This window comes from Oryza brachyantha, chromosome 7 (genome assembly GCF_000231095.2).
Source record: "Oryza brachyantha chromosome 7, ObraRS2, whole genome shotgun sequence".
Taxonomy (NCBI): Eukaryota; Viridiplantae; Streptophyta; class Magnoliopsida; order Poales; family Poaceae; genus Oryza; species Oryza brachyantha.
Window position 1 is genome coordinate 10,019,826 of NC_023169.2, and position 19,886 is coordinate 10,039,711.

At 37.9% G+C, this 19,886-nt stretch overlaps 2 protein-coding genes across 2 annotated transcripts; one reads left to right on the top strand and one right to left on the bottom strand.

The window, feature by feature from the left end:
* The first annotated feature begins 6,477 nt into the window (after positions 1 to 6,477).
* On the top strand, positions 6,478 to 9,171 carry LOC102702953 (growth-regulating factor 11). Its single transcript, XM_006657613.2, has 3 exons — positions 6,478 to 6,949; positions 7,806 to 8,030; positions 8,343 to 9,171. Exons 1-3 carry the CDS (start codon positions 6,694 to 6,696, stop codon positions 8,657 to 8,659), a joined length of 798 nt encoding a protein of 265 aa, XP_006657676.1. The 5' UTR covers positions 6,478 to 6,693; the 3' UTR covers positions 8,660 to 9,171.
* Positions 9,172 to 13,201: 4,030 nt separating this feature from the next.
* Positions 13,202 to 16,251, bottom strand: LOC102711548. The gene is made up of 4 exons (XM_006658478.3): positions 15,984 to 16,251; positions 14,114 to 14,350; positions 13,800 to 14,017; positions 13,202 to 13,703 (listed from the first exon to the last, which is right to left on the bottom strand). The coding sequence occupies exons 1-4, from the start codon at positions 16,200 to 16,202 to the stop codon at positions 13,529 to 13,531; spliced, it is 849 nt and encodes a 282-aa protein (XP_006658541.1). The 5' UTR covers positions 16,203 to 16,251; the 3' UTR covers positions 13,202 to 13,528.
* Positions 16,252 to 19,886: the final 3,635 nt, after the last annotated feature.

A 19,886-nucleotide genomic window follows, 5' to 3' on the forward strand; every position in this document is an offset into this window, starting at 1 on the left:
TGAATACATGTAAAATTTGAGTAAAGTTTGTAATAGATAAATTTTCAACCAAAAAAATGTATTTCAAATTAAAAGATTTGACCAAGCTTTCTACTAATAATTAGAAAATTCAACTCTAATTTCAAAACATTCTATTCAATTTTCAAACTTCCATTTCAAATTTTAAAGCTTTCAATTGAAATTTTAAGAAGCTCTACTCAAATTTTGAAACTATCAACCCAAAACTCAAAACTTTCAACTGAATTTTCAAATATTACTATTGAAATTTTAAAACCTTCAACTCAACCTATTTATTTTTTTATAATAGAAAATCATTAGACACTAATAGTGCTTAGCACAAATGGTACCGCTTGTGCACACGACTTAAGAGTTGGCATGTGTAAGTGAAGCAACTGTCCCACTTGACTATTACACAAATTTAGATGCTATCAGAGTATTAATATTTTATGTATAACGTATACTCTTCGAATGACATGTAGACATCGGGCTATCTACCTGCCTGATATCATTTTGTTAAAACGGAGTGATTATTTGGTTTTTTATTAAAAAACAGAAACGATATATTTGTAAGTAAAAAATAATTTATAAATAAAACATTTATATAAGTATTCTTAGCGATTCAGAATCAATAATTAAAAAAAAGTAAACTTCAGTAAAAAAAACTAAAATCAACTTTAAAGTTAAAGTTAAAAATTTGCATTCTGACATATAAGCAAAACAGAAGAAAAAGACAGGAGTGCAAATATTTGTGTGTCTCGTCACCAAGGTGTAAAGCATTTTTTTGTGAATTGTGATAGAAGATTTAAAACATTTCATCATGACATGTAACGAAGAATATATGCTATATTGCTATGTACATAACCTAATTAATTTTGTTGAGCTAGCTCAGTCTAGATTTTAGAAACAATTGTCTATCTAGAAAAATAACAGAAACCAGTACAATATATGTAAGGTGGGGGCACTGGGCAGCTCGGTTGTTGCTTTCTCTCTTCTCTCTTTATCGGGTTCGGGGCTGGCCATGAATGTGTGTTGCTAAGGCTGACATGCGAGGCCAAAATTCGCAGAAAGCCAGCCAATCTCTAAAAACAGTTGGAGTTTGACTACGCTCACCCATGTGAAATGAAACTTAACTTTGCTGTCCCCAAAAAATGACATAACTTTGGTAGCCTCTGATTAGCCATGTTTTCATTCTGCGACTTAACAGAATATCCAATGAAAAGTATTTTTATTATAGATAGTTTGACTGCCAACACCGATCCTAGCTAACTACTTTGCCCTATAACTGTCTTGTAGGTATCATATTTATTCTTCTCTTTAGATTAAACAAGGTATCATATTTATTAAAAATGTATCATTCTCTTTGATTTGTTTATGACCTCCTATAAGGTCTATATTATATTACCTCCGTCCCTAAATATTTGACGTCTTTGACTTTTTTATATACGTTTGACTATCCTTCTTATTCAATTTTTTTGTCAAATATGTAAAGTATATATGTACATAAAAGTATATTTAACAATAAATATAATGATATAAAAATAATTAGTAATTATGTAAATTTTTTAAATAAGACGAAGAGTCAAACATGTATAAAAAAGTCAATGGCGTTAAATATTTATGGACAGAGGGAGTATCTTGTGACTTCCCAAAAACAAATGTAAAGTGGCATTTGCCTATGTCAATATAACCAAACTATGATTTTTTTTTTCTTGATATGATCTTCAGGACTCGTTCCCTGCACATAAACATTATATTGAATAGTGGTGCATCGTCTGAGATATATCCAAAAGGCTTAAGCTTACAATAAAGTGGCATAATAATTAATCTGTAGTTTTGTTAATAGCAAAGTTTGATAAAATTTCTTATCGGATTCGAATAAGGAAAGGTACAATTATAGATGGAAATTTTATTCGAAGGAGTTCAAATCCAATAGGGAATCGGGAAGACCAAGACATGATGGCGTAATTTTATCTATTAATCATAGTTAGTTTAGGATTTTTGCTTTATCTCTAAGAGAGTTAAAGTCCGATCGGGACTTATTTGTTTTCTTTTATCTATTAGAAACCGTGTCGTATTCAATAGGGATTAGAGATAGAGTCAAAATAGAGTTTATTATTTCCTTTTATCTATTAGAAAACGTGTGCCGTGTTCGACATGGACTCGTATTCACCCACGGGTATAAATATGTATGTCCGGGGTCATCGTAAATTATCTACTTCTCATAATATAGATCAATTACTCTCAGCGCATCGCCACCCTCTTCAGCAAGGTTTCATCACCGGCGGAACTTGGCAACTGACGCACCGTTGCATCGTCTTGATCTTCAGCAGAGGGGTAAATCCTACGTTCTGCTGGCCACGGTAATCGTATCGACTAGATTAGAACTATCTCGGTTCAATCCAATATTCTAATTTGGTTCCATGATTGCTAATTATCGTAGCAGTTTCAACTTGAGTTACTTCTGTATCTTGAGTTGATCTGGTTGACCACTTTGGGTAATTTACGTTGGTTTAATATTTGCTATTTAACATATTCAATTTTATATTGTCTCGGTTTAGTCTGATCTATCAGATTACATCTATCAAATAGTTTATATCGTGCTGATGTATCTTACTCATTGTTTTATCGGAGTACCAGCCGATAAGTTATCAGTCATCGGTTCATCGGCTTAATAGCAATCTAGATTTGTTTAGTGTCCATCCTGACATTGCTAGGCGTAATCTTGAACTATCTCGGTTTGGTCCGATCTTCTACGCTTATTCCTAGTAATCTAGGCTAGAAATGTTATAGATCTTGGTTGCTTGTCAGTCATTTATAGCCGATGATCTTTGCCGATCTATATGCTTGTCATATTTATATCAATAGAGTAGCCGATGACCTTATTGCATTATTTTTATACCAATCGGCTAGATTTACTTACATCGGTAGTTATTTATGTTGCATCGGCTCATGAGAATTACATGCAAGTTGGCTTTGGCCGATCGCAACACATTATTCATTGTTTATTTAACTACTTGCGTTTACATGTATTGGATTCTCAGACGATCCAAGCTTTTAACAGTCGATCGATCAGTCTATCGGCTAAATACTGTTACAGTAACGTCCGATCGACTGGTTTCTCAGTTACCTATCAGCTCGATAGTCGATCAGCTTGTTTTACTGTTTATCTTGTCAGTTGCAGGATCAAACTGACTGGCACGCCCACGCACCTTATAAGAATTTAGGTCTTGCACTGAAGCGTTCTAAGAAGTGACTCTTAGGCCTTCGGATGTGACACGTCATCGCGATTACATTTCGACGTCAACAAGTTTTTAATGGTGTATCTAAAATTTTGGATATTGCTGGATCAACTTCTATATATATTTAAAAAATACTAACATGCCAATATATATACAATACAAAAGGGTATCATCATATGTTAAGAGTTTTCCTTTTTTCTTCATGGGAACTTTTCACTTGTTTATCGTATATGGGCCTTGAGCTGTTGTTTTTCAATGTAGACAGCAGCCTATCAGGAACGCCCTCTAGATTTATATATGATAGCCTTCAATATTGACATCACTCTAGGTCGCAATTAATGCTAGGTTTGTCTACATTTCTTCCATAAGGTGCCTAATTTCGATAAAATTTTTCAACATAAGTACTTTTTGAAAGAACCACTTATGCTCCTATAGTGTGCTAGCCGGGGTCATATTACACGGGGTGAAATTATAATATTTAGTTATTTTGATCTATATTAATCATATTATTAGTTAAAAATAATAATATTATATGTGTTATGACACGTATAAGATCCTGATAATTTTTGTTATGGGTCGCCACCGGAAAGAGTTAATAGCAAAACCTTCATTCAAGTTTATGATGGTAATTAAAGTCTCCCTAAAATTCAATATTATGAACTATAGTTTCACTTTTTCTCTGTAATAGGCCGCATTCGGGAAGTCCCCCTTAGTTAACTTGCCTTTCTCGTTTTCCACGCGCACGCTTCCTGAACTGCTAAACGGTATATTTTTTGTAAACAATTTATATAGAAAAGTTGTTTTAAAAAATAATATTAATCTATTTATATTTTTAATAATTAATTAATCATGTACTAATCTATTACTATGTTTTACGTATTGGGCATAAGTTAACTTATAATGTCCCGCCGAACGCGGCCTATGTAGTAGAGCCTTTAGATCTTTTCCATCACCTTGTACAAGGTTTGCTCGGGAGTTCACATATTGTTTGATACAATTTGCCCCTCAATAAAACAAATTAGCATCAACATACCACGTTGAGCAAAAGTGATGTATGTACGTAGGTACGTACTACCTCCGTCCTAAAATAAACCAATTTTTCACTGTTTACCTATAATTTTTGACTCTGGGGTCTTATTTAATTTTTTTTTACGATTGATATTTTTGTTTTTATTAGATGATAAATCATGAATAGTACTTTACATGTGACTACTTTTTTCTAATTTCCAAATAAAAAGGATGGTCAAACGTTGAACACGAAAATCGGAGAATTAGTTTTTTTTCACAGAAGGAGTATGTATCAAGAATCTCTCCACGCAAATATATTAGGAATAGTCATCGTCCCATCCATATCAGACAGATGTCAAAAAAGCATTCTAAAAAACGTTTGAGATTACTATATAAAGCGACATAATTAGTTAAGCATAAGTCTCCAATATTGATGCATGTCACGCTTTTAATATACTTTCTCCGTTTCATAGTATAAGACTATCTAGTCTTTTCTAGATTTATATAAATACTAATAAATCTATATATATATATATATATATACACGCAAGCATTTAGATAAGCGTGTCGCGCCACCGGTAACATTTGTGCTCTCGAAGGTGATGAACAAAGTTAATTTTGCTATTATATTTATCTGCACTAGTAAATATTGAAATAATTAATAAAGTTGTAATTGACGATATTCATTATGTGTGTTTCTAATTTCTTTAGCACTATCTGCTTTGGAGTGAACTGTTGACTACTAAACCAAAATGAAAGTCATTCGACATATATAGCTTTGGCTCAGGAATATACCTTACTTTAACTCAAAGTAGCTTTACTTTAACTCAAAATAGCTCTACTGTAGTTTCTCTGAGGAGAATATCACTGGTGAGTGATAATAGTGTAATAGAATATCGAAGATCAACACTCCTAATCTTTTCGCTTCTGTTTATGCTTATAAGCCAAAATTTAAATTTTGAGGGTTTTATTACCGAGTTTATTTTCAACATTAGCTTTTAGATCGTTAAGAATATGTATATAAAAGTTTTATTCGCAAATTATTCTTCATTTGTAAATATGTCATTTGGTTTTTTTCCATACAATCACCCCTCCCCCTACCCCCCAAAAAAAAAAGAAAACCCAGTTTGCAGATAAAAAAGATTGCTATCAGAAAAAAATCCTGCATAGTTATACATCACAACGTTAAAATATTAAAATAATATCACAGATTACAGGAACATATTTTTAGAATTTGGTGTATCCTATAAGCAAAACACATGATTTTGGAATAGAAACGTAGCATACATATCATGAATGTTCCTTTTTTTAATACTAGTAATATAGCCATGCACCACAATAGGTGATATAACTGTGGTGGATTTGACGTGCTCATGTAGAAAAGAAACTGTTTTTTTTTTGACAAACCACATGATTGTATCTGGTTTTTGCAACAGCGATGGTTCTCTCGTGACGTGGGGGTGAGGATAAGAACGGACGGCCCTGCTTTTAAGAACCATAGACGATGATATATAATCCTCCCTCAATATTTCAACTAAATAAATATTTTATGCATGTAGCACTTCTTATCTATTTTAACATGTGACATATCAAATAATCACAACATCATTGCCTAAGGCCCTATTTAGTTCCCCAAAATTTTCGCATTTACCCATCACAATGAATCTTTAAACACATGTATAGAGCATTAAATATAGTTAAAAAATAACTAATTGCATAATTTGAAAGGAATTTGTGAGACGAACCTTTTATGACCTAATTAGTCCATGATTAGCCATAAATGCTAAAGTAGCTCACACGTGCTAATGATGAATTAATTATCCTTAAAAATTTTATCTCATGGTTTACAGACACCTTATGTAATTAATTTTTTTAATTAGTCGTTAAAATAGTCTTACGATATCCTATCAAACATTCGATGTGACACCCAACACAAAAATTTTCACGAATTAAACCAGCCCTAAGCTAAACTAAACTACAACCCATTCATAATTAAACCAACTCACCCCATACCCCTTCCAAACATTCCAATAGCCCTTTTAAATATCCTCCCACCCCTTCCCAAAAGTAGAAACTTCTAAACCCCGTGTTGAGCAAAAAGCACACCCAGGTACCCAACCCATGAACCCTCCCAAATCCAACACCACCACCACCACACACCAAACCCTATAATAACAAGGGGGGATGTCATGTGTGCCCATAACAATTTCATCTGCACCCACACCTGATAGCACCACACCGCACCCTCACCCACACTTTTTTTTCTTCTTTTTTTTCTCCTCAGAGCAACACAGCACACGCCCTTCTCTCTTCCCCGTCAAAGCGAGAGCGGAGAGGGGAGCCGCCTCCTCCTCCTCCTCCGTATCACCAGTGACCACCACCACCACCACCAGCCTTTCCCTTCCCTTCCCTCCGATCCAATCCCTCTCTGCGGCTGCGCGGGAGCATGGCGGCGGAGGGGGAGGCCAAGAAGGACGCCGCCAACAACCCTCCCGGCGGAGGGGGAGCGGGAGGGGCAGGGGCAGGGGAGGGGGAGAGTAACAGCAGCCCGGTGACGGCGGCGGTGGCGGTGGGGCAGGAGGGGGAGAGGGCGGATCGAGAGGGGGAGGAGGGGAAGGAGGTGGAGGTGGAGGAGGAGGGGGGCGTGTGTAGGGATCTGGTGCTCGTCGAGGACGCCGTCCCCGTCGAGGATCCGGAGGAAGGTACGGTACGCGCGCGCTCGCGCTTCTCTGCTCCCTGGGTGCTTTCTCGGTAAAATCTTGCGGGGGGAAACCCTACCTAGGGCGCTGCGTGAGAGTATCATGGACTTGTAGCACCGGGAGCCTGTCATCTGTGGCCGTCGTTGGGTAGGAATAGTTGCGGTAGAAACAGATTAGTGGAGGGGTTTGCTCCAATGCTAGGGTTGTAGCTTGTTCTTGCGAATTTAGCTGTGCTAATGCCTGCTCTCTTTTTTCCTTTTGAGGGAGACTGAAATTGTATGTTATGCACTTCAGCTGCTGTTTTTTTTTCTTTTTGCTACAGATTTAAGTGTACTTTGAAGTCCACTCACTAGGTTTAAGGGGATTTCGACATTTAGTGATCCTTTTTGTTCCTTTCTACTCTTTTTTTTTTGTCTGCTGTGCTGCTAAAATCTTAACAAGTCATTCAAGGCACAAAGATTGAGGATACAATCCATCTCAGAGAAAGAAAAAGATTTAGGATACTGTCAGTCCACAAATCAGTTTTGAACCAAGTAGTTTAGATTTTGCTACTTTGTTGTCTGCGTTTGATATGTAATCCTGCAAGAAACCAAAAATTGAAGCCATATGTCTCTTTTTTTTTCTTCCTTTCCCTTTTGTTGTTTTTCTAATCTTTAGTAACACGGGCCATATAATAAGGATGAGATTTAGAGTTTATTATTGCTTTTCTATCTTTGTTTTGTCAGTATTTGCAATGTCAAGCTGCTTTACTGTTCAGTAGACTTAAGTACTTATGCATGCATGTACTAATTTCAGTGCCTATACTTTATTGACTCTGCAAAGTTCTTGGCTTAAAAGAGTGTGTGGTTTTGGTTGACAGCCGCAGCGACTGCAGCACTCCAAGAAGAAATGAAAGTGCTTGTTGCATCTGTCCCAGTTGGTGCTGGGGCGGCATTCACTGCGATGCAACTACAAGAGCTTGAGCAGCAATCTCGGGTCTACCAATATATGGCTGCCCGTGTACCCGTGCCTACTCATCTCGTCTTTCCCATATGGAAGAGTGTTACTGGTGCATCTTCTGAAGGTGCCCAGAAGTACCCAACATGTAGGCTCTTCTAACTTCTACAATAATCTATGTTCTGTTTATGAGAACTGGTTACATGTTTTTTGGAGGTTTCATGATGCATTCCACAAGTACATATGGTAGTTATGTGCAGTTTTTGTAGGGCAACTCTTTAGTGTAATAGCAAGCCCATGGTTTTTCAGCAAACCCTCCATAAAAATTTAATTTGTTACATGCTATGATATTGAGGGATTAAAGAACTTATTGAATGTAGTGTGATATGCCTTTAAGTACCATATTCTTCCATGTTCTTAGAGTTATTTCAGGCATTCTAATTGATTTGCACTGCTGCAGTGATGGGGTTGGCAACACTCTGCCTGGACTTTGGGAAGAACCCAGAGCCAGAACCTGGGAGGTGCCGGCGAACTGACGGAAAAAAATGGCGGTGCTGGAGAAATGCTATCGCCAACGAAAAATACTGTGAGCGCCATATGCATCGTGGCCGCAAGCGTCCTGTACAGCTTGTTGTTGAGGATGATGAGCCTGATTCTACCTCAGGTTCAAAATCAGCATCTGGCAAGGCCACCGAAGGTGGCAAGAAGACTGATGACAAGAGCTCAAGTAGCAAGAAGCTTGCAGTGGCAGCACCAGCTGCTGTGGAGTCTACATGATTGATGCAGCATTTAGGAGCTGCATAAAGAGCATAACTGTGCTGGCAATTAGAGCTCGCTTCTTATTGTAATCCTAAGACTGTAGTCTGGTCTAGCTATAACCTCATCAAGCAAGAAAAGTGTCTGTGGAAAGAAGCCACAAAAACTTTTATTTAGCTGTCACTGAAATTTTCAGTTTAGGTGTATAGTTTGATTTAGCTTTGTCGTGCCTTCTGCCTTCAGGCAGATGATGCGACATTATTGGATAAATCCCCTCTGACTGACAATATCGCATTGAGACTCAAGAAGCCGATGGAAGAATCTTCGAGACTAGATACTAAGCTATTTGTTGTGTATCTTTTTATATGGCCTACACAATTGTGTGATTGTCAGTTGCATAACGTGGAAGATCCATAATTTTATGCACTATGGAGATTTCAATTACCTTCTTGATTGTTTGGGCTTTGACGTGTTATTGGTTATTGTAACTTCAAGCAACCTGAGATGCAATGCGAAAGGGTTTCAGATCAGCTTCTGAGGTTTCATTTTTCACTGTACGTTGCTCATTCTTAGATGAGTAAATAGGCCTCAACATATTTTCATGCATGATATTGGTGTTCGATCTCCATGTCACAGAAAAAACTTATTTTTGGGATGAACCTACACACCCATTTGTTCAGATTCATACTAGAAATTGATTTTTTTTAATGAGGTGTATAATTTAATGGTGTGAGATCCGTATCATCACTGCATCATTTGGATCACTCTGTATGATTGGATCCTCTTGGATGCATTTGCTCATGCAACCAGCACAAATCTCTCCATGGAGCATTTATTTTGCTAGTTCTGTACTGGATCGAGTTCAATGCTTTTGGTCGCATGGGATTCTAAAGTTTAATGCTTTTTGCCATCCTCAGTACAAGTTTTATAGACACGATTACCTAAAATGATATGTCATCTAAAAAGTATAAAACAAGAATAAAACACCTATCTCTCAATGCATAGTTTCATCTATTATTGTTTCTTAGGTTACATATAAGACAAAAGTTGTCTAGGTAACAGTACATAGAAGATTTTATCTTCATGAAACTCATTTCATCTCTCTCCATTAATACTTTGTCACATTATCAAAATTGCCTACATGACACCATATTTATTGTTCATGAAACTTCCATTGAGATTGTCATTGTTTGGAGACAAGTCAGTTAATTCGGCAGAGAGCAAGTCTGGTGCTTTTGCAGCATCATTTACCACTGTGGTTGCCAAAGTGAAACCTGTAAATTTGCCTTGTTTGGAGGTGCTACAGAATCAAATGGAAGCAATGGAGATTTATTTCTGTACCTGGTACTTGTTTTTTTTATAGGTTAATGGCGCCTGATTTCAAAAATAATACAATAAATTAACTGTTCCGTACCTAGGACACTCATAACCAGCTCGAAGTGAGGTCATTTTGGCTTTTTAATGGAAAAATAAAAACGATATATTTGTAATTGAAAAATAGTTCGTGAGTAGAACTTTTATATACGTGTTATTATGATTTGAAGGTTAAGACTGAAAAATAATCTATGATGAGAAAACCCCAAAATCAACTATAATTTAAGATTAAAAATTTAAATTTTAGCTTATAAGCATAAATATAAGTGAAAAGAAAATGGTGCTATGCATGAATTTTGTCGATAAAAAACTAATCATCCAATCTGTTTGGGTTTCCGAAAAACAGATGGCCAGGATCGAGTAAACCGGGCTAGAATGTTTACTCCAGACGTTATAGTCAATCATTTTCTTAACAATGAAAATTAACAAAGCTATTTTAAGTTACACCGAAAGCATTTTACACCATCCGTTGTTACTCTTACCTCTTGGATGGTAAAAATGTCATTTATTGTAATTTAAATGCTATTGAAGGTAATTGTTTTAGACTCATAAGGAATGCAGGAGTGTTTCATGAATTGGATATTAAAAATCGTAATTATATTAAATAAAATAAATGTACCTATTTTGAATTAAAATTTTACTATATTTAAATACTATGAATTTGAATTATTTTTAATTTTAAAGATGATTATCTTTTTTTCAAATTAGTATTAGTGTGTAAAAGGTAATTTCAAATCCTCAAAGTTATATGCACGTACATCTTATATAGGAATTATTTAAAATATGATGTTTTGACAAAATGATTCAAATATTTTGAAATTAAAACCAATTTTATTTTTGTACATCATGTATACTTTTCTAGATTTATAACCACCATTTATTTGTTTTATAAAGCTCGATAATTGTTGCACATTCCTTGTTTGTATGATTTAAGTTTGGAAAGCATGATTATGCATTTTAATACTTTCCTTGGATGTTATGTTTTATTAGTTAAGATATGAAAATAAATAAAATAAATCAATAATCAATATTGATCGCTAGTTCTTAGTTCTTACCTCTAGGAGGGAAGATGGGGTACTCTAAAAGAGCTCAAATCAGGGGCTGTTTAGTTTGAAAAAAATTTTGGAAAAGTGTCACGTTAAATGTTTGACCGGATATCGGAAGGGGTTTTCGGATACGAATGAGAAAACGAATTTCACGGCTAGCTTGAAAACCGCGAGACGAATTTTTTGAACCTAATTAATCTGTCATTAGCACATGTTGGTTACTGTAGTACTTATGGCTAATCATGTACTAATTAGGCTCAAAAGATTCGTCTCAAGATTTCTTCCGTAACTGTGTAATTAGTTTTTTGGTTTATCTATGTCTAATGCTTTATTTAGGTATCCAAAGATTTGATGTGATGTTTTTGGAAAAAAAATTGGAAACTAAACAAGACCTCAATATAGCTTCTGCATTGAGCATGTATCCCCCCAAAGATGAGTCAACTGTGAAATCAAGGCCAATTGTTCTTGACGACTGCTTCATGTGCAGAACATCCGACAGTAAACAAGAGCAGCGATAGTTCTAGAGTAAATTATGCCAAAAGTTTCCTAGCCGATCACTAAACTCTGAGTTACCCTATTATAATTTAATAATGGAATTATAATCTTTGGTATTCGTACCAACTAAGAATCAAGGCCAATCATGACTTTTCAGTCTCCTAGTGCAAACTAAACAAGACTTATTATATTATATAATAATAAATTAATAATCAATATATATAATTTATATATGTGAATTATTATGGTAAACATTTAAACATTGTACATGTTACCTCAAAAATTTATAATATGGGCTCTGGGATATAGGGGGCCTATGGGGCGGCCCCCTCCCCTGCCACTAAGAATATACAGAGATATAATTTAAACCCTGGTGAATAAAGTAATGTATGGACGAATCCACTCTCATATTTCGAATCGGACTTGACAAAACTTCAAACCTCCCTAGAGATTTTGATTAGTCATTTCATTTTTTTTATTCAGCTAAAGATGCTGAAGTGGTGATCCATCAATTCACTTGGGTAGTTACATATAAATGCATTTTTTTGACACTCTACCCAGACGAGATAGCAGTCATTTCTTCTGAACCGCAATGCAGAGCGGAAGAACTACTACTGGAGTTTTATCCCACTCCTGTTTTATCCCATTCCTACCTAAAATAGGACGGCAAGTTGCATTTCACCCTTGGTCTACTTGAGGTTTGCATTAGTAGAAACCATATGACCAAAGTTAATAAATCAACAATTTGCTACTAAAAAGCTAACTAGTCTATGGGCTTTCTTTTTTTTTCACTCCTATCATTTCTCCTGTTGAAGCTGTAACAAATTATCAGTGGTCAAAATATAATTTATTGGTAAAGCTTTTATATATGTGTCCTTAGCAGTCAAAAGCAAATGTGGGAAAGCAAACTACAATAATTCAAAATTAAATGTTAAACTTAAATTTTGGCAAAGGCTCCTAAGCTGAAAAACAAACTATGGGGCGTTTATGTTTTTTCTTTTCTGTGAAAGATCGGGGAAGAAATTGCAGTCCACCCCTTTCTGTTTGGATTATTTAAGGAAAAGCTCAACAGCATATTTGTAAACAAATAATTTATGAATAAAAATTTTATATACTTGTTTTTAATGATCTAAAACTAAGGCTGAAAAATAAACTATAATGAAAAAAAACTCAAAATACATTCTAAATTTAAGGCTGAAAATTTAAATTTTGACTTATAAGTATAAGATAAAAGCAAAAAGATAGAGCTGTTTGTATCTAGCGCTTATTGCCTGCTGAACTATTTAGTTATTATTTATGGTGGCCGTTCTGAGTGCATGAATATGTTTGAACTTTGCACAGTTCACAACTACCGCACAGTGGGGAGTAAACGAGAAAAAAAATGAAGGCCCATCCTTACATGATACATCAACTTGTCCAGCAATATCCTTAGTTGATTTTACTCGTGAATGATAGAAACGCCAGATAGGCAGATACTATCATCTCGTCCAAGTGATCCTGATAAAAACATGTGGACGCATTAAGAGCCATGTTGAACAGTACAAGATCACATATTATACGGTACACAAGGAGATGCTGCCTGTGGTTATAGATGCTACTTTCATCTGACAAGTACATTTTTCTGTTCTCATTAGGATCACAATCAAGAAACAGAACAGATGTTTCCACTTGAGAAAGCAGCAGATTGCGAATTTACATTGCACAGAACATGGTTCAATACATCCATGAAGTTGATAGTTTTGGCAGCATTTTCTCTACAAGTTAAAAAACAAAAGACAAAGGAGAGAAAAGGGGGAGTGTTTTCTGGTTTTCTATTTTCTCTTTACAGTTGTTGCATTACCCTCTCTCAGATCAATGTAGTCAGGTAGCAGACACTAGAAACCAGATTAGTAGCATCTCTGTATATATAGTACATTTTAAGGAAAAACTAGCATCAAGATTGATCCGGAGCAGGATCTCCAGTGCTCATCAACAATCAACACAGCTCGTCGTCTGCTTGGAGTTTTTGAAGTGCTTTCTTTGCATAAATAGTTATTGCAGCGGTAGAAACTGCAGCAACTGAAAACCCAAGGCCGTTGTAAATTATCTGATCTACCGTCAGGAATGAACCTTGGGTAGTAGCTACAGCTAGGCTTTGGAGAAGTTTCCCACTGTTATAACAAAATTAAACAAGGCAATTAAGTAGCAATTAGCAAAGTGCATGATATCTCAATAACAGAAAAAGAAGCATTGCAAGAGGTACAAACCTGTATATTGCAAGGAAGGTTTCATGTACCGTTCCAGCCATTGAACCAGCTATATACGGGCCATACTTGACATTTGTAGCCACAGAGGCATAGTTAAAAACTATATATGGAAATGGAGAGATCCTAAGTAAGGCAACTGCTCTAAATTGATGGAACCAATCCCCTTCTCCGGCAAGTCTAACAAATGCCGCTTTCTTCGGCCACTTTTCCAACCATCTCTGCAGAACAAACACCAATTGCAATATTTAGGGAAATAAAACTCTCTAACTTATATTTATATTTGCGTATAGTGTGAAGGAGGTTAAGATACTCACGTGTATTCTAGAATGAAATGTGGACCCTATAAAGTATGGCAACGACATGCCTATGCTCATCGCTGCTGTAATTATCAAAAAGCCATAGAAATATCCAAAGGACATTCCCGCTATCCACATAAAAGGAGAAGAAGGTAGCAATACACTTGGGAAAAAGGCAATTGCACCAAAACATATCAGAGCAACGACTGGCCTGCTGAAAGTTCTTGACTCCCATTCAATAGCCGGAGCAATCACCTGCCAATGACAGCAACATGCAGAACAAGGTCAGCAATGGAACAAGATTTGCAGAAGAAATATCACAGCATCACAATCTACAGAGTATATATACCACATCAGCATAAGTAACAAGGGAATCATTACTTCCAATATTCATTGGGCTGGAACTAGTAAAACAAAAGGCGTTTCTGGTTTCCTGTCAGACAGTTATGCAGCTAGAAGCTGATAAGACCATGCAAATTAATCCGTCTATAAGTGAGAAAAATAAACATCTAGTAGATATATAACATAATATCAAGAAGCAGTAGCATTTTCACATTATTCCTATCAGTTCTTCTTTTAGCGAAAGCACACAGAGCAACAGCCAACAAAGACCACTTGTTGGCCCATGCCTAAGTGCCAACCACAAGCACGACTGGCATTTAACTGAATAGCTTGGCTCATTCTGCCTATTTGACAGACATCGCCATCGAAACATCCAGATATCCCTTACTGCCATGAATTGATATATTTAAGACAAGTGATAAATTAACAACCCAGCTATATCACCAAACACCGTAAACTCATCATCCAGCACCAGTATGATATCTAAGAGCCAAAAAAATACATCTCATGTACTCTCCCCCTCCCCCTACAATCAATAGCCAAGAACATAACCACGGAAACAGGCCAGGAAAAATAATTTCCTTCCTACTACTTGCGGGCAACAGACTGGCCGGAAGGGTATGCTTTCAAGTAACACCAACATGGGGACCCAGGGGCCAAACACCAGCACAGGCTGAACTTGCTAGGGGTGCCCATTCCATGTGCTCTTGTAGGTATGCTTTTGGAAGAGATGAGCTGATTAAATTCCATGTTGTTGAGACTAACAAACAGTTATGCTCTTGACAACCAAAAATATCACGAACTAGTTGCTTGGTGAGATTATTCCCACCCATCCACCTAGTAGTGAAAGCACCTAGACCACCAAAGAACAAAGCTTGCAGACCCCACATATTGGGTGACTGTTCAGTCCCAGCATACCAATTGACAGGCACTGCCGCACTGGACAGTATTAGCTAATTGATACTTTTCGTTCCTTGCCAAGAATATTTACTATATATATATATATATATATATATATATATATATATATTGCGCATGGCACAGCGCATAATCCGTTCAATAGCGACATTCCCATTTGATCCAGCCGTCCCCAGAACTTTATGAGAAAATCTATGAACATTCCATATTCTGCAAGTATTAGTCCAGATCCTGGAGGACGCTATAATTTGTTTACTGCAAGTCCATTATAAGCACCACCACCTAATCCCCTCCCTCCAATTCATACAGCCGTAAAAATGAATTATTAAACATCTAAATTATAGAGCTAGGATTGTAGTCGAGGGAAAGAATTTACTCAATCGTAGAGAATTCATGGAAAGAAAGAAACAGCACAACCCAAAAGCATCAACAAACATCAACGAGCGGGAAGCAAAGCAAACAAGGAGGGTGAATTTGGGAGCTTTTCCAGCACAAATCAAATCGTGTAACAGGCGACGATACTACAGCAACGTCTTGAGCAGAACTCAAGAACGGAGGTGAGATCTGAAACATCTCATGGTCGGCAAGAAACCTTTCCCCACCCGACGGGGAAAGGGAAAGCGCGCACCTTTTTTATGACGAGGGGCCCGAGGAACACGACGGCGGCCGCGGCGGCCCCGGAGAGGAAGATCCCGAGCACGACGACCTGCGCCCACCACCGGATCGCGCGCCACCGCAGCACCGCGGGGCACTCCCCCTCCCCCTTCACCGCCTCCTTCCCCGCCTCCACGCCCTCCGGGATCCTGATGTACTCGCCGCAGCCATTGGTGGCCCCCGACATCCCCATCGCCGTCGGTCCGTCCGGGGTCCGATCAGGCTGCGACGACGACCATGCCCCCCCCCCCCCCCCCCCCCCCCCGAGAAATTGCGCGCAGCTCCTCGCCCCCGCCGGATTCCGCTTGGCCGCGCCCCCGGGGAATCGGTCGGCGCGCCCCCCGGCGAATCCGGCTCGAGCTGGGCGGGCGGTGGCGCCTCGCTGCGGGATGGGATTGGGGGGCCGAGGCTGGCTAGGGCTTGGGGTCGCGGAGGCGAGGCGAGGGCGAGGCCTGCACGCGCTTATGAGGAGGAGGAGGAGGAGGGCGAGGAGAGAGGCAACGGCATTGGAGCGGAGTCGGAGAAAGAATACAGCTTTTCTCCGAGGCCTCTCTGTTTTTTCCTGTGGATATTTTTTATTATTTTTGGTGGTGATTTCGGTTGGGAAACTGGAAAGGGAAAGGATTAGGGCTGTGCATTGGCCGGTTTGCCCTTCGGCTGTTGTATCTCTACTTGTATTCCAAGGGTCAGCCTGCTTCCTGCTTCTATGGTAAATCCGAAGCGATTACTTGCTCCGCTTTCGTAATACTTGTCATATCGTTTCAAATAGGATTAGGAAATTTACCATAAATACTTTTTTAAAATATATATGTTATATAAATAAACTATAATAAAATTATAGTTTCGTTAGTTTTTCTATATGTTTACTATAATACTACATCTATTCATATTGTAAGACTTTTTAAACTTGCTTGAATTTATCAATTGATGAATGTATATAATTTATATATACATCTAGATTCATTAGCATTCATATGAATCTAATGAATTTAGATAAGGCTAGAAAGTCTTATATCGTGAAACCGAGGAAGAGCAGTAAATAACAGTTAAAGTTGTTTTTGATACTGTGTTCTTGAACATGAGGGAGTACAAATTTAATGGTTTTTATTTTTGATTTCTTTTTTAGAAAGAGGGTGGTTTTTTAGAAAGAGGATAGTTTAATAATTAGTGTTGTTTTTTTATAACGACATCATCTTCTAAATCTATCTTTGGACAACGTTATAGGCTTCTAAATCTATTTGTTTATTTTTATTAAAGTACTCTTTATGACTCATATATAATGTTATCCTAGTGTTTTCAAACTAAATGTTTAAGCTATTAATAGTTAAAGTTTTAAAAGTTTAACTAATGTCCAAAACGACAGTATTATGAAACTAAGGGGAGCAGAGTAGTGGCAGATCCAGAAAAAATATTAGAAGGGGCTGAACAAATTTAACTATTTTCAGTCTTTCTTTCTCTTCAGTAATATTAGAAATTTTGTTGTGGAGGCTAAGGAGGCTTCAATTGAGCAGTTCAGGTAGGAGGGGGCTTAGCCCTCTAGCCCCGGTGATACATCTGCCCCTGAGCAGGAGTTTACAATTGTTTACATGTTGGGATTATATATAAGTTGGAGCTTGCAATGTCCAATTCGCACCATGCCTAGCTCTGATACAAACGGGTTTCTAAAACTGTGGAGCACCTCTTGAATCGGTCCTCGCCATGGGTTCCTGTGATATATAAGCCGCAGCAAAAGACATCACTAGGTTAACAAGTCTGCTTCTTAAGAAGAACATTTATATATTTTAGGATTACACAAATAATATAAATATGCCTTCATAAATTATAAACATATCATTGATATGTTAAAAATTACAACCGCTCTATACATAAAACAAAAGATATGGTGACCATTTAAGTATAATAAAGATACACGAGCTAATTTATCCAATTGGATAAAAGCATGACCTAAATTTAGAATTATTATACATGTATAACACAAACCATCGAGTACGTATAGCATACGGTGACGATTCCATAGAACTAAAGCTATTTTACCGATGGATCGAGTTTGCACGACTTCCCCACACACACAACGTCACATGTTTTTTCTTTCTTTCGCCTAATCGCAATGACAAAGCCTAAAGACGGCTGGTGACATCCAGCACAGACTAACCAAGAAAAGCCCAGGGGCTCTTGGGTAATTTCACGCGATAATTACCAGCCAATTAATTAAACAATCACCCTCAGCGAAAGCGCTACGACTTACCACTGACACTTTTTTGGAGACGGGGTTGGGGGGTGGGGGCCGCGAGTCCAGCGACGTGGACCTCCCCGCCACCGGGCCCACCCTGTCAGTGACCCTTTGGGCGGTGGGCAGCTGTCCGCCCGCGTGAGGCTCGGTCGGCCGAAAGCGACCGCCCACGCGCCACTGGCTGGTCACGGAGGTGGAGTCAGACCCATCCGTGCTGGAGATTACTGCCTCCGTGTTATAATAATCTCATTTTTCAGTTTATCCGTATCCAATATTTAACCATTTGTCTTATTTAAAAAATTTATAAAAAATTTAAAAAAAATTAAAGTACTATTTATATTTTATCATCTAATAACAATAAAAATATTAATTCGTAAAAAATTTTAAATAAGACAAATGGTTAAACGTTAGACAAGGAAAAATGAAAAATGAGTTATTATGGGATGGAGTAGTAATTTGCCATGGAGTGTAGCCATCGGGGCAATGACATGTGGGCCCGGATTGGGTGGGCCAGAGGTTGTCAGTGGCGGTGGGTGGGCGGCGCGGCGACCGGCGAGAGCGACGATATGGCGCGGTCAAAAGTCAGATTCGTTTCACTTCACCAGAGGCTCGCCCGTGCGGCCGTCCGAAGGAGTGGATGAAACAAAATATGAATTTTTCGCGTGAGTTTGTTCGTTTTTTTTTGTTGACTTTATAAAGTTTTGTGATTGGGTTCCATGACAGCATAGTGATGCACTGATGCCGTCACACGTTCTGTTGGGTTTTTTTTTTAACCGTGCTTATGGGCTATGGCAAGTTTGGAATTAATCGGGTAGAGAAAAGGGGGAAAACATTGAAAAACACGTGAAATTCCTTAATTATGACAAAAGGAAAAATCGAACGCTATGAATTTGCAGGGTTGTGATTTTCTCCAACTACTCAGACCTGGGAGCAGTGCAAAAGAAATTGGAACTGCTCCAATTCTCGAAGTACCACTGAAATAGTAAAATCATGTCTTTGATAATAATTTGGTCCAAGTAGAGCCTAGCTTTTTTTTTTCTCTTGCTAGTCTTTTTTAAACTATACCTGACATGTACCAATTATATTTTATTTAAGTAGGTGTAAAAACTCAGACACATTACGATTAAAAAACAACCAAATAGCCCGACAAGCGTACCACATCATACGCAACGTACGCAAGGCATTAATTAAGTTTGCACTAAAATCATCGTAATGCCTCTGACTTTTGTAGAGCATCAGTTATCGGTGACAAGCATACTATCTACATGCACAATAACTAAGACTCTCTAACGACCACATCATCACCAAAGAATTCACCCAAAACGAACAATTGTAACCATCTTCCCACGATGAACATCAGCCCATGCACCCACGGCGTCACATCCTACGGACCGATTTCTCTTGGTTGTTATTACATGTGTACTGCATTTCCAAGAGTCCCTTTCAAGTTCCACCTGATAATGAGCTGGTATCCGGAGACCGCAAACCAAATCTTCGGCAAGAGGAGCCTCACCACATACAGCTGCACCGTTCACAGGTTCATCCGGAGCGTTTCAGCCAAGCTCTTTGGCTGAAACAGCCAAACTTTTTCAACTAAGACCGCTTTTCCTTCACCTCGAAGGAAAAGGCTGAGCGGCGGAGGCGGAG